The sequence below is a fragment of the Aphis gossypii genome, chromosome X (assembly GCF_020184175.1).
Source record: "Aphis gossypii isolate Hap1 chromosome X, ASM2018417v2, whole genome shotgun sequence".
NCBI classification, from domain to species: domain Eukaryota; kingdom Metazoa; phylum Arthropoda; class Insecta; order Hemiptera; family Aphididae; genus Aphis; species Aphis gossypii.
This window is the reverse complement of record NC_065533.1, coordinates 46675267-46687899: the sequence shown is the minus strand read 5'-3', so window position 1 is coordinate 46687899 and position 12633 is coordinate 46675267. Positions and strand designations below refer to the sequence as shown.

The following is a 12633-nucleotide window of genomic DNA, read 5'->3' as shown; positions in this document are numbered from 1 at the left end:
AAGAAAGTAACTTGCAATATTAGATTAGTGTAATCGTATCAATGTTATTATTTCGATTTCACATAAAAGTTATTTATATGGTGAAAATGATGTAATTAATTAAAACATTATATAAAGTATAAAATAAGGGTCTTCGTTTTATAAAATGGATAATATATATAAAAAAATAATAAAAATATAATATATATTAAACGTGGTTGGTTTTATTTTGAAAAAAGATATATGTTGTCTCCGTCTTACAAACGTAAAAGTAGGAAAATTTTCGTTCAGTAGAATAATCTAATTTCAAACATGTAAGAACATTATCTGTGTTATTTTGTCGGGTTTTTACGGCATTTATAGAGAGTTATGAGTAGGTAGGTATATAAAATATTACAGTGGAATTTCCGCACAGAAAAATAAAATCGCTACATATCGCGACTATTCCGCCGCGGAACGTCCACACGGATATTCCATAAGTGTAACCAGCCAAATACTTGAAAACGGTCATAATTCTAAATTCACTTAAAAATGAAAGTATTGTAAAAACTGACAAAAGCACAAATAATGTTTGTACCTTTAAGTTTGACGATAGGTCATTTTACTCTAATATTTATGTTAAACATACAAAATCGGTTTTACTGAACGAAAATTTGTCATACTGTATGTTTATCAGACGAAGTCAACACATGTAAACGTGGCGTCTTCTTAATGGTATAAAACATCAAAATATTTGAAAATATTGTTCTTATTATAATTATTAAAAATATTAAAAATCAGATTAGTAATAAGCAGTTGGTTTTTATAGAAGTTACTTCATCAAATAACATCACTGGGTTTTGGTTATATGATACTTTGTACGGTCACATAGAAAAGATGAAAATTGGGGACAGTTTGTACTATTTCAGATAAAAAAAAAATGTACCATACATTTTAGTAATTTATAATACCTACTTAAAAATATTGGTTTTTAAAAATGACGAGTTCGTGTAATCAATTGTAAGTTGTGTATAAACTTTCAAATTAAATTAATTTAATTATAGTTTTATTTTCGTGCTGTGTACAGGCTTTGTGAATTTTTGAAACATTCGATGTCGTAGTTGTAAATCTGCGGGTTTGGATCTAACTGTCTGGTCATAAGTAAATATTTTGTAGAAGTCATATTTTTCGTTTATTAATATTATAGGTATTTTATTACGATTTTTGCTAGCTAGTAACGCATTCAATATGTACGTTATGAATCAATTTTGAACACTTTCAATGAATAATCGAATTATTTACTTTTAAAATGATATATTTATAACTATTATTGAACATTTTTGGATTTAATTTCGGGATTTGATGCATAGTGTTTGTTTTAATATTAAATGTCAATTTCGTATTAATGTCGATCAAAATTTCGGTCGTTCGCTGATTAATAAAGTTTTGAACAATTTAATCTTATGCCATCTTGTAGAATAATATATTTCCCGACTTATTTTTACCGTACGGCGTACAGTGTTCGCAATCAATTATTGCCCATTTATTGTTCACGTACAAAGTATCCGTGGTGTACAAATCAAACAATAGACAATACTAAGTGACCGTTTGTATAGTTCTATATAATAGGTATCTATATTAGTGTTATTATGTTTCTAATATACCTAACATTAAGCTCAGATGATATAACGGTATACTATAGATTTAATAAATCTAATCTGTATACCACTGACATAAAAAAATTTCTTTCCTCTCCTTCGTAACAATGACCAAGTTACGCCAATACTGCAATTATATACAACTCCTGAAGTACATTTTTTTATAGCTCTAGAATGTGTAGTATTCCGGGGAAAAAAAGTTCATAAAAAATTAAAATTCAAACTAATAATAGCTATTAAATTCACACTCGGGAACTATGTATGTATTTTATAAGGTTTTAATACTTACTGGAGATAAAGTCATGTCGTCGGGTCCGTGTTTTAACTTTTCTTTGTATACAGAAGTCTTAGGAACACCAGTTGAACTAGCACTTTTTGACAGTCTATCCAGACCTGTGCTGGATAATATTTTCTGATAAAATTTTATATCCTTCTCTTTTCCTTTTTTTTCAGCTTTATAGTGATCAGAATCCACATCCTTCGATAAGTCTTTAATGGATTGCATATTTCTTTGGTCAGATTTTATACTTTTTTTGTTATAATAATCTGGAGTATATGTTGTTCCAGAGATATTATCAGGTGATGTCGGTGGACTGGATATGGAACTACTATCTGAAGATACCGTAGCTAACATACGATGATAATTTGCCGTAGAACCTAAAATGTTATAATCTTAATATTTCATTATCCCTCAATTTTATTGACTAAAAATATGAGATAATAATTATAATAATACATAAAATTAAAAAATACACATTGACGTAGAGATTTTGAACAGCTGATGGTAATTATAATTTTAATATATTGATGAATGATTAAATTGACTATGAATTAATTATTAATATAGTGAATGTTATTCATTTCATTTTCTAAGAGATATATAACAAAAAAAAAAAAACCTTAAAATTATTCATAGATTTTTAAATGATATTGTATTCAATAGCTTCTTAGTTGTTTGCGTTTGCTTTAAATTAATATGTTTTTATTTTTATTTAATGTCAGCTTCTTAAATTGAATATAAAAAGTTATTTAGATGATCATATCGGTGGCACGAAATGAAATTAATGTTTAAACGATTAGCTACTCTAAATTGGTTGTATATTTTGTATTAAATGAATACGATAATGCAGTTATTATATAACAACAAAATAAATAACTTACTATTAGTTTGTCTGCTCTCGTCTTCAATAAATGGTATATCGGTGTCTTCTACATTCAATGGATATGAAGAATTAGGTAGTTGTTTAATAGGCACTGGTATCATTAAACTGGCAGTTATAACGCCGTCATAATCATTTACCTAAATCAAAATCAATAATTGAATGAATATTGAAATTTTTTAAAGAACAAAAAAATATTCAATTAGCATTCTCTACTAAATCTGAATGTCTTATTTTACCTATGTGTATATGTATCTATATTCTATATATATGTGTTACGGGAAAAGTGGACCATCGGGTGTACAATGTAAATTTCCCAGATATTATAGCAAAATAGGAAAAATTATACATTATACTTGGAGTCCCGAACTGTATAGAATCACCCTGTCTTACACGGTAATGTAATAACTACAAGGAGTACAACGGTATTTTACTTTAATAAAATCATATTTATTGTATTAAGTTTTAGTTAAACATGTAGATAATAAGTCAATACATACATTTAATATTGGTCTTAGATTTCAATTTAATTTAAATACTGTAGAAACTAATACAGCACTCTAAATTATACATGACTGCACAACACAAATAGTAGGTACTATATTCTATAACTACTAAAAACTTGTACAAGTTACGTATATGATTGCAGTAATAACTAGTAATGTAGGCACAATATTCCAAATTAAATATATAAATATATATGTAATAACAATATATCAAAAAATTATTCAATTTATGAGTTTTAAAATTATTTTGACAAGGTTATAATTTTTTTTCTTCATAATTTAACTTACAAGTTATTTTGAGAAAAGTATACTTTGGCCAAGAAACGTATTACCTAGCTTGGGGAAAATAATAACGTAATAAATAATTATTTGTTCAAAAATATCGAGTAAAGTATGCATGGATCGGGCAATTTGATACATTATTTGGTATATTTACAATGTTGAATGTACCTAAATACAACTAATACATTATACATTATGTAATTTAAATAAATAATTATCAATTATTATATATTTTATTTTGCTAAAAAAATTATCTTGTTAAATATTTTTTTTAGGGCAGAATTAGTGCTATAAAGAAAGTTTATAGATACAATATTTGATGTGGGCGAAATAAGACAAGTGGCTGAACTCAGTATTCTGACCATATTTCATTTTAGTTTTGTTTCACGTTTCGTTAAATTATTCCGTTTAAATTAATTGAACTTATTTTGACACATTCTTAAGTAATATAGTAGCTTAATTATATATATATATAGCTGCTAAAACGTACGGCTGACTGTTGAGTTCATTAATCAAAATACTAGACGATATGTTTTATTAGAGGTTATAAATAATCTTAATATTTAAATTTCTATTAATTTTATTACAACTTACTTGGTTTCCGTTGGCATGTACTTGATCACTCGATATTTTGTCAGGCTTTTTACCCATTTGCATGCGTTCAAATACTGGATAAGTAAACGCTTCAACGTCGTCCGGGAAAAAAGCTGTCACTCCTTTGCTCCGGCTTCTTCTGGTTTCTCGATCTCTAGGCCTGAAATAACATGTAATATAATAATAAAAATAAAAATAAAACACGACTTAAAAAACTACAAAAACACAGAAATATTTAAAAGATAGAGACTTTTTAGAAGTACATAATATCGGTGAAATAACTATAATTTTGTTTATGATAATGCGTACTTATATCTATAATCGTCATTATCATCCGATCCGCCTATTCCAGAATTTTGGTGTGTGAATTCACCTCTTGTCCAAATTTTTTTTTCTTGATTCTCCAAATGTTTAGTTGACTCTAATTCTGGAGAAACATTTGCTCCAATTTTATCTTGTACGTTTAACAAAGTTTCTTTTGACTCTTGAGTGGATCCATTTCTAACAAGAAAAATAAATGCAAATGATATGTGATTAAACGTCATAACTACATATGTTTAACACAAGATTTAAAGACATACATTCCACGGTGTTTTAAAATTTAACGTTGTAGTAAAAGTAATAATAAAAAAATATCATAACTTTTACCGCTTAAAATAATTCAGATCACCGTGAAACGGTTGGTCTATTTTTAAATGAATGCTAAATGTTAGTATTAAATGTTAATGAAAGTTAATTAAAGTAGCAAACTTTATGTTTAAATTCCACTTATTGTGGCACTGTCGCTATATCATTATTACTTATTGTAATAAAGATTATATATTTTATACTTCTGCTAATTATAAAGAATAAAAATTATTTTGTTATTTTTTTAATTTACGTTAATATTGTGATAAATCGTTAATTATAAAAATCACTACCTAGACGGATGTATTTTTATTAATTTTGAAACGAATGTTATTTTACTTAAATTATAAGTAAATTGATCTGTAAGAATACCAAACTTGTAGTGCGTAATAAAGAAAAACACTTCTTAATTTTAACACAATATTATTTCAAATTTAATCTTAGTTTAAGTAATTTATTAAAATTAGTAATAAAACTTTTTTAAGTAATACGTGTACTCTGAACAGTGGCACCAAACCGCGTTAATTTTTAGATGAGTAAGTAGGTACCTATTGGTTATATTAGTTTATATAAACAGTATACAATACTGTTAATTTACTATAAATTGATGGTTATTCTTATTAATTATAAGTTAAATTAGTTGTGTAGGTCTTGATGCTTTAAAAAATAAAATTACGAGTAGTGTTAAATGATTGTCGAAAAATAATTTGGTACCACTGACTGAATATGATAGATTTCCTATAATACAAACTATTTAAAAACAGATTGTTAGATTTTAAAATTTATTCTACTTCACATCTGTTTAATTTTTTCTCACTTATAATTTTTATCGATCGTCAAATCAGATTAGTATCAGTGTCAGTATTTATACCTACATGAAACATAATATACACGTTTAATGAACGCATCAACTAATGAGCAATATAACTTAAAATAAATAAAACATTTTAAAAATATAAACAAAAATTAAATTTTACTGTTCAAATTACTTATTTTTTTTTTTTTTTTTAGTATCTTAAACAATAACGCACACAACAGTATTAAAATTACTGGATAGTTTTCTCGACGTTCGAAAATCGTAATCTCATCACATTGTCTAGACCTTCAGGGTTTGTATCTAGCATATGAACATATACTTCATCGAGGAGGTCAGCTGGTACCTTAAAAAACATTTTATTCAAGTAAATAATATGTGTCAATTATTACCCAACATTAGCTAGGATTTGTAATTTCTGTTTTAAATACACATTACAATAGTTACAAGTATATGGACCGTATTAATATTGTATAGTTTTTACTTAATAACTTAAACACATTCAAATTTATAGAATATAGTCTCTAATACTTCCCAATGTTTGTTAATGTAATTTTTAGTATTTTGAAATTTGAATTTGGTATTTACAATTAAATATTTATTTTATTGAAAATTGAGAAAGTATCGATTATTTAAATGAGTATTTAATGTATAAAAAGAAAGTGATAGCTGAAAATGTATAATACAATAATTGGTTATACTACTAAACTTTTAATATGTTTTATTAGTTTTATATTGAATTTTTAAATAAATATTCAATGGCATAGTAATTTCACCTAATAATAAATATTTTAAGACGTATTTAATTATACTATTGCAGTACCTACTTATTAGTAATAAAATATTAGGTACATATTTTATCTATGTATATTATTTGTAACGTATAAATACGTATTATATAATTACGTCAGTATTATAATTAAATTAATATGAAGTATAATATAGGTATATATATTTTTAATAGTAAACGTATTTTAATTAAATGTAGACACAGTTAAAGTGAATATTATAATTCATCTAATTTTATCGTTAAATTATCTTAGAAAATTTGATTATAATTAATATAATAATATATATATATATAATATATATTTAACTGTACCTTAAATAAATATTCGTAATTTACAATTAGAGCTGTAACTACGTCAATAGCTAATCTTCTTTCCATCGTCATTTCTTCGCTTAAATCATTGGGACTAAGTTCTTTAATAGGCTTATGAAGGATATTTGGTGCAAATAGTGTAGCTAAATTACTTGCATCCATTTTATTACCTTCTACTAAATGACCTAAAACAATGTCAATCTTGTTAAAAGTAAAATCTTATAAAAATTTTCATTATTATAATATACAAATCTCTGAATAAATAATTGGTCGGATTAATAATTAAAACTGAACAATTTGAAATTCGTAATTATAAGATATACTCGTACAGTATATTGAAAGCATTTATTTTTAGTTGTTTAAGTTCAATATTTTACATTTCTAAAAATAGGTAATCGATAATGTTGGATACATATATTGAATACAAAAAAAAAAACCATAAATTACTTCAGTTATAGTTTAGTTGAAACTCCAGTTAATGTATTATCGACTTTTAAAATTGTTGAAATTGAATGCCTCTTATAAATATCTACAATAGTTAAATACATTATTTTCGCCAGGAAATATTGTTGTTAAAAGTTATAGTAAATGTAAATATCATAGCGAAATTAAGTATGTACTTATTGTACTTATTGAGTTGTATATATATATTGCTATACATAGTTTATTAAAAAAGTGTATTATTGTTTTGGATAGATAATAATTAATGACAATAATATTTAACTCTTACCATTTGAGTTTTTTGAATCTTCTGAAAACTTTGCCATATTACTCAAAAACATAAGTAGTGCGTAGAGTGTATTACGATTTGCTACAGGTAATAATTGTATAAGATGTTTTATTGCATCTAGTTGCAAATGCCTATTACGTATTTCTAAAAAAAAAATTACTGGTTATGATATTATATTCGTTAAAAGTATATAAATATTTATTTATACGATTATGCGTACTTTGAGTTTGTATGAAACATTGATAAAGATCATTACAAAGTAATGCATCAGGTAATGCCCTAAAATATTCTTTTAATAAAGTAGCTACATCGTGTACGTGATCTTCATTTTTTGATAATGTTTCTTCTAACGTTTTTCCGTGATCAAAATCTTCTCGAAGCTTTAAGAACATTTTTTATTACATTAATTTATTTTACATTATATTCCTTCAAAAAAGTTAAATAGTAGTTCATTCAATTGTTTTCACAAAATGAGTTAATAATAATTGATAAACCGGTCTATACCATAATTTTTAAAAGTAAAATATTTTATATTTATACCTGTCTTAAACGTTTTTTCGAACTGCTTATTCGGAATACTCCAACTTTGTGAAGCCCATATGTTTCTAAGTAGTTTAGACATGAAGTGACAAAACTAGGAACTCCATTTTTACTTGATTTAATGTCACTATCATTATCATCAGATAAAATATCTGAACTAGAACTTGTGAAAGTCTTAATTAACTCACTGACAGGTGTGCTTGATGTAGAGTCACAGGAATGTGATCGCTAGAAAGAAAATATGTATTGTGTAAAATAAAATTACATATAATTATTTATGAACTCAATACGAAAAAAAAAATTAATAAATTTAAGCTATATTTTTTAATTCCATATAAGGTAAGGACGGTTTAGTTAATTATATAAGTTTACCTCACTAGAATCTTTGGGAACTTCAATGTAACTTGAAAAACTGCTTCTTCCACGTGGAGATTTCGGCACATATTGAGCCTCAGTTGGAACCTTTAGATGAGATCTTGATGACCGCTCTTGTTCTAAGCAATCGTTTAACGACACTCCAAATATTGTATGTGGATAAAGATTTTCTAAAAATAATACATAATATCGATTATAAACATCGATTTTGAAATAAAAATTTACCTTAGGATGTTTACATTTATTTTTTACAATCGCAAATTTTATTCTTCAGTTTTTAACGAAATCGAATTTCAAAATAGTATAATTTTTACTTAATTATATAGGTGTTTATGCTATACTCATAAGACTATAATATATTGTACTTTCTTTCGTGGTAAAATAATATACAGTTTTAATATTCTGCACTAAAAATGTTATAATAAAAATTATAGTAGCGCAGTTATGACATGTTATACCTACCTATATTCTATTAATAGTACTTTATGAAAATCAAGTCTTTTTTTAATTTTATGAAGAATATAATTTAGTACATTATTTTTTTATTATTAAACCTAAGAAATTGGTTCTAAATATAATTCTAAAATGGATAATAGTTTTAATTCAATTAATCAAAATTGTATTAATTAGCTATAATTGAATTTATCAATGCATAATTCATGAGTTACTCTAACTATACTTATAGTATTAAAACAAAAAGTCTAAAAACTAAAACTACAAATTGTGTTAAAATGTATATGTCTAATTATAAATATATTGTATTACATAATTAAATATAACAATAATTTCGTAGTTATTTGTAACTATAAGAATATTATTTACATAAAACATTTTTATTTGAAAATTTCGAGATAAATTACAATTTTATACAACTATTATGTAGTAGGTACTTAAATATACATTTGGTATTTAAAATTGCTGGTCTTAAAATAACATATTTATTTAAAAATAGTCATTTATTCATGAAATGAATACATATTATTCTTACCATAGTACCATAGAAAACATAAGAATTTGTTAGTTATAATTAAAAATAATAATTATCTTGTATACCTACTTATTACACTATACCTACTATGTTTTGTGATAATTTAACAAAACTGTGGAACTAAATTTAATTTTTTCGCCTACTACAAAATTGCATACAAACTACAGACAATTTACATCAAATATTTCATTATTAAAATTAATATTGTATACTTCTAGTGATAAAAAAAAACCATGCAAGGTCCACCAAAAAATACATATTTTATGAAAATAAAAATAGAACATAATATTGTTTCTTAATTAGTAAAATAATGACAATAGATATGTTTCAACACTTATATTATAATAATACAGTGTTTTAGAACAACATTTAATATATAGGTAGATTATGGATTTATAAAACCAATCATCTTCTAAGATTTGAAAATAAATATTATTTATAATTCAGTATATTTTAAATTTAAATAATAAATTATTATTAATATATATAAATTCAATTAATTATTTGGTTTATTTACCTTCAATGTAAATAATGATATTAAAAGATGTGAATTAAAAAACTTTCTAAAAATAAATTGATGTTATAGTACAAATTATTTAGAGTTAAATATCAATTAAGTAGAGAACAGAAAAAATAAAAATACATATAATTATATATACACCGTACAACAGCCAACTTTTAATTATTTAACACCTCATTAAATATTATCATAATTATGTTCGTAAAAATTTGATTTTAAAAACGTTATTCGGGACTTTGGTAAATCTAAGTCGTGAACAATGTTAAAAATTAAAATGAGAACTTTTTGTTTTTGTTTACAAACAAAAAATCATAAAAAGTATTTATAAATTGTGAACAAATAATGTATATAAAACTGAACGATTAAAAAATAATAATTTTAATGTACGTTCATCACAACACATGTGTAAACATTTGAAAAATTGTAATTATTCATTTTCCAATTAAAAGATGTATGTATAAAAATATATTTAAAACAAATTTAATTTATACATTTTTGATTTTTAATTATTTACTTATAACATTTAGCATACCTACTAAACAAGCAAAAAAAGTAAATATAAATAAATAATAAGGCAATATCGTAGACCAAATAATCTGGCAGTATCCAAATGTTTTGAAATTATCTACACATTATAGTCGGATACCGAGATACCTAATGACATTTCTATACTCTAAGCATGTCAATACATAAGTCAAAACGTCAAAATAGTCAAATCTAACTGGCGCGCACCATGGCGTTATTTTTTTCAATTTCATAGAGCTGAGACCGTTTAATGCTTAATATTTAAAGTGAGACAATTGGGAGCTGTTTGGTTGATTGTGTTTTTTTTACAGATACATTATTTTATTTTTATAAATTTATAGAAATTGAACTGAAATGGTAACTATTGTTAAATGTAAGGTGGTGGCATCTGTCTCTCATATCGATTGATGATTTTACGTTAAATATCTATACTAGGGTTTGAACAAAGTACGATTTCATTTAAGTCTTTATTGTTATTTGAAAATAAAAAGGGGTTGCTTGTTATTTTGAAAAATATGCAGAAGATTATAGACCGAGTATTTTAATATTTCGTAGAATTCGTTTAATAGTAAAATGCATAATCTGATTAAATATTTTAAAATTAATTTTTACAGTCATTTATGCATTCAAAACATTAGTTAAGTATGTTATATCGTTTATAAAAATTAAAATATTAAATGAAACAACAAAATACTGTTATTTGCTGCAAAACGAAAAAACATATAGTTGTTTTATGTTTATAATCTAATCTAACCCCAAACATAAAAAATATAAAACAAATGCCATTAAATATATTACTGTTAACTGTTGGTATAATAAATTAATATTACGGAGTATACCAGTATATTAAAATGTATAGGAAACGATGACCACACAAGCATGCTAACGACATTATACACACAACAGACAGAAATAAAATGATGTAGAATAAAAAAAAAATAGTTTATTAATAGGTATAATCACTAGCAGAAAAACAAACAAAATAAAATAACAACAGCAATGATATATTTGTCGAGCATTATTCACTAATACATATTATGTTCCTACTGTTCGTAGGAATTATCACGATTTACAAAAACAACAAAAATAGTATAAAACGTATGGTTTTCTACAACAATTTTTGTCCTCTAATATAAGTAATAAATTGGTTGCTAAATATGCTTTGCATAAAAAATGTTTAAATGTCATAAAAACATTTTTTAGCCGATTAAAAGAAATTTGTGTTTTACAATAAATATATCTATATCAACATACGAATAATTTTGTTTTTAATGTACCTATAATGATCAAAATATTTGATTTATAAATCATTAAATTTGTCGATCGGCGTATGACTGTATTAGATGTATAATACATCTATGATTTCAAGTATTATAATTATATTTTAATTTATTGGGATATAAAGTTTTCTTCTGTAGGTATTAATTATTATATAACAGTTTTTTGCCAATTCATTAGACTAGGTAACTTAAATTATCTGTATACTATTCCCTCTTTTTATTAACGATGCGGACGTGATTGTGTGTAATTATTGTCTTATAATCAGTTGAGGCTTAATATTATATAAATATTATACATAAAATAAAAATATCCCCTTTAAGACAAGAGTAAATATACAATAATATCTTAAAGATGATATTATTAATTATGATTTTGCTTCAAATAAGAATAAAATATTATAATTTAAAATTCTTTTGTTATGTTTGTTATAAGATTGTTATTTGTTGCATATTTTTTAGTAGTTTAACTGCGCGGGTGGGCGTTTGGAGATGTTCAGATGTCATAAATCATTTTGATGTTTATAAAATTTGGTGCGTTTAAGAACATATACAAACATACTTTAGTATATTACGATGATAACTTACATGTAAAAATAATTTCTGACGTAAAACAAATTTTATTTTTCAATTTTCGAATATTTTAAAAGGTGTTATTACATAATATATATTATATTATTTATATTATATTAGGTATTATTGAAAAGGCAAATATTATTTTAATATAAGTACACATTCTAATTCTAAATATTTTCACGGCATGGTTTATTTTAATATATTAGTTAAAATATGGATTAAGAGTATAGTGAAGAGTATTTAGTAGGTATATATATATATTTAATATTGTCAAAAATAATTCAAACAATATTTTTCAAATTACTTTATTTTGTTAAGTTTTTACTTTTTATCAACATTTTTATACGCGTAAATACATTTAATTAGAACCATAACAAAATATTTATAGGTATATGATAATT

At 24.2% G+C, this 12633-nt stretch overlaps 1 protein-coding gene across 1 annotated transcript in view; it reads right to left on the bottom strand.

The window, feature by feature from the left end:
* Positions 1–12633, bottom strand: part of LOC114132778 (uncharacterized) — a 29570-nt gene that overhangs the window by 3122 nt on the left and 13815 nt on the right. Inside the window, exons 6-15 of the mRNA XM_027998351.2 lie at positions 8344–8516; positions 7972–8199; positions 7652–7811; positions 7432–7575; positions 6702–6886; positions 5836–5945; positions 4468–4659; positions 4159–4318; positions 2778–2916; positions 1906–2273 (exon numbers count right to left, since the gene is read on the bottom strand). Of these exons, the coding sequence (XP_027854152.2) occupies positions 1906–2273; positions 2778–2916; positions 4159–4318; positions 4468–4659; positions 5836–5945; positions 6702–6886; positions 7432–7575; positions 7652–7811; positions 7972–8199; positions 8344–8516 (1859 nt within the window). The remainder of the gene's footprint in view (positions 1–1905; positions 2274–2777; positions 2917–4158; positions 4319–4467; positions 4660–5835; positions 5946–6701; positions 6887–7431; positions 7576–7651; positions 7812–7971; positions 8200–8343; positions 8517–12633) is intronic.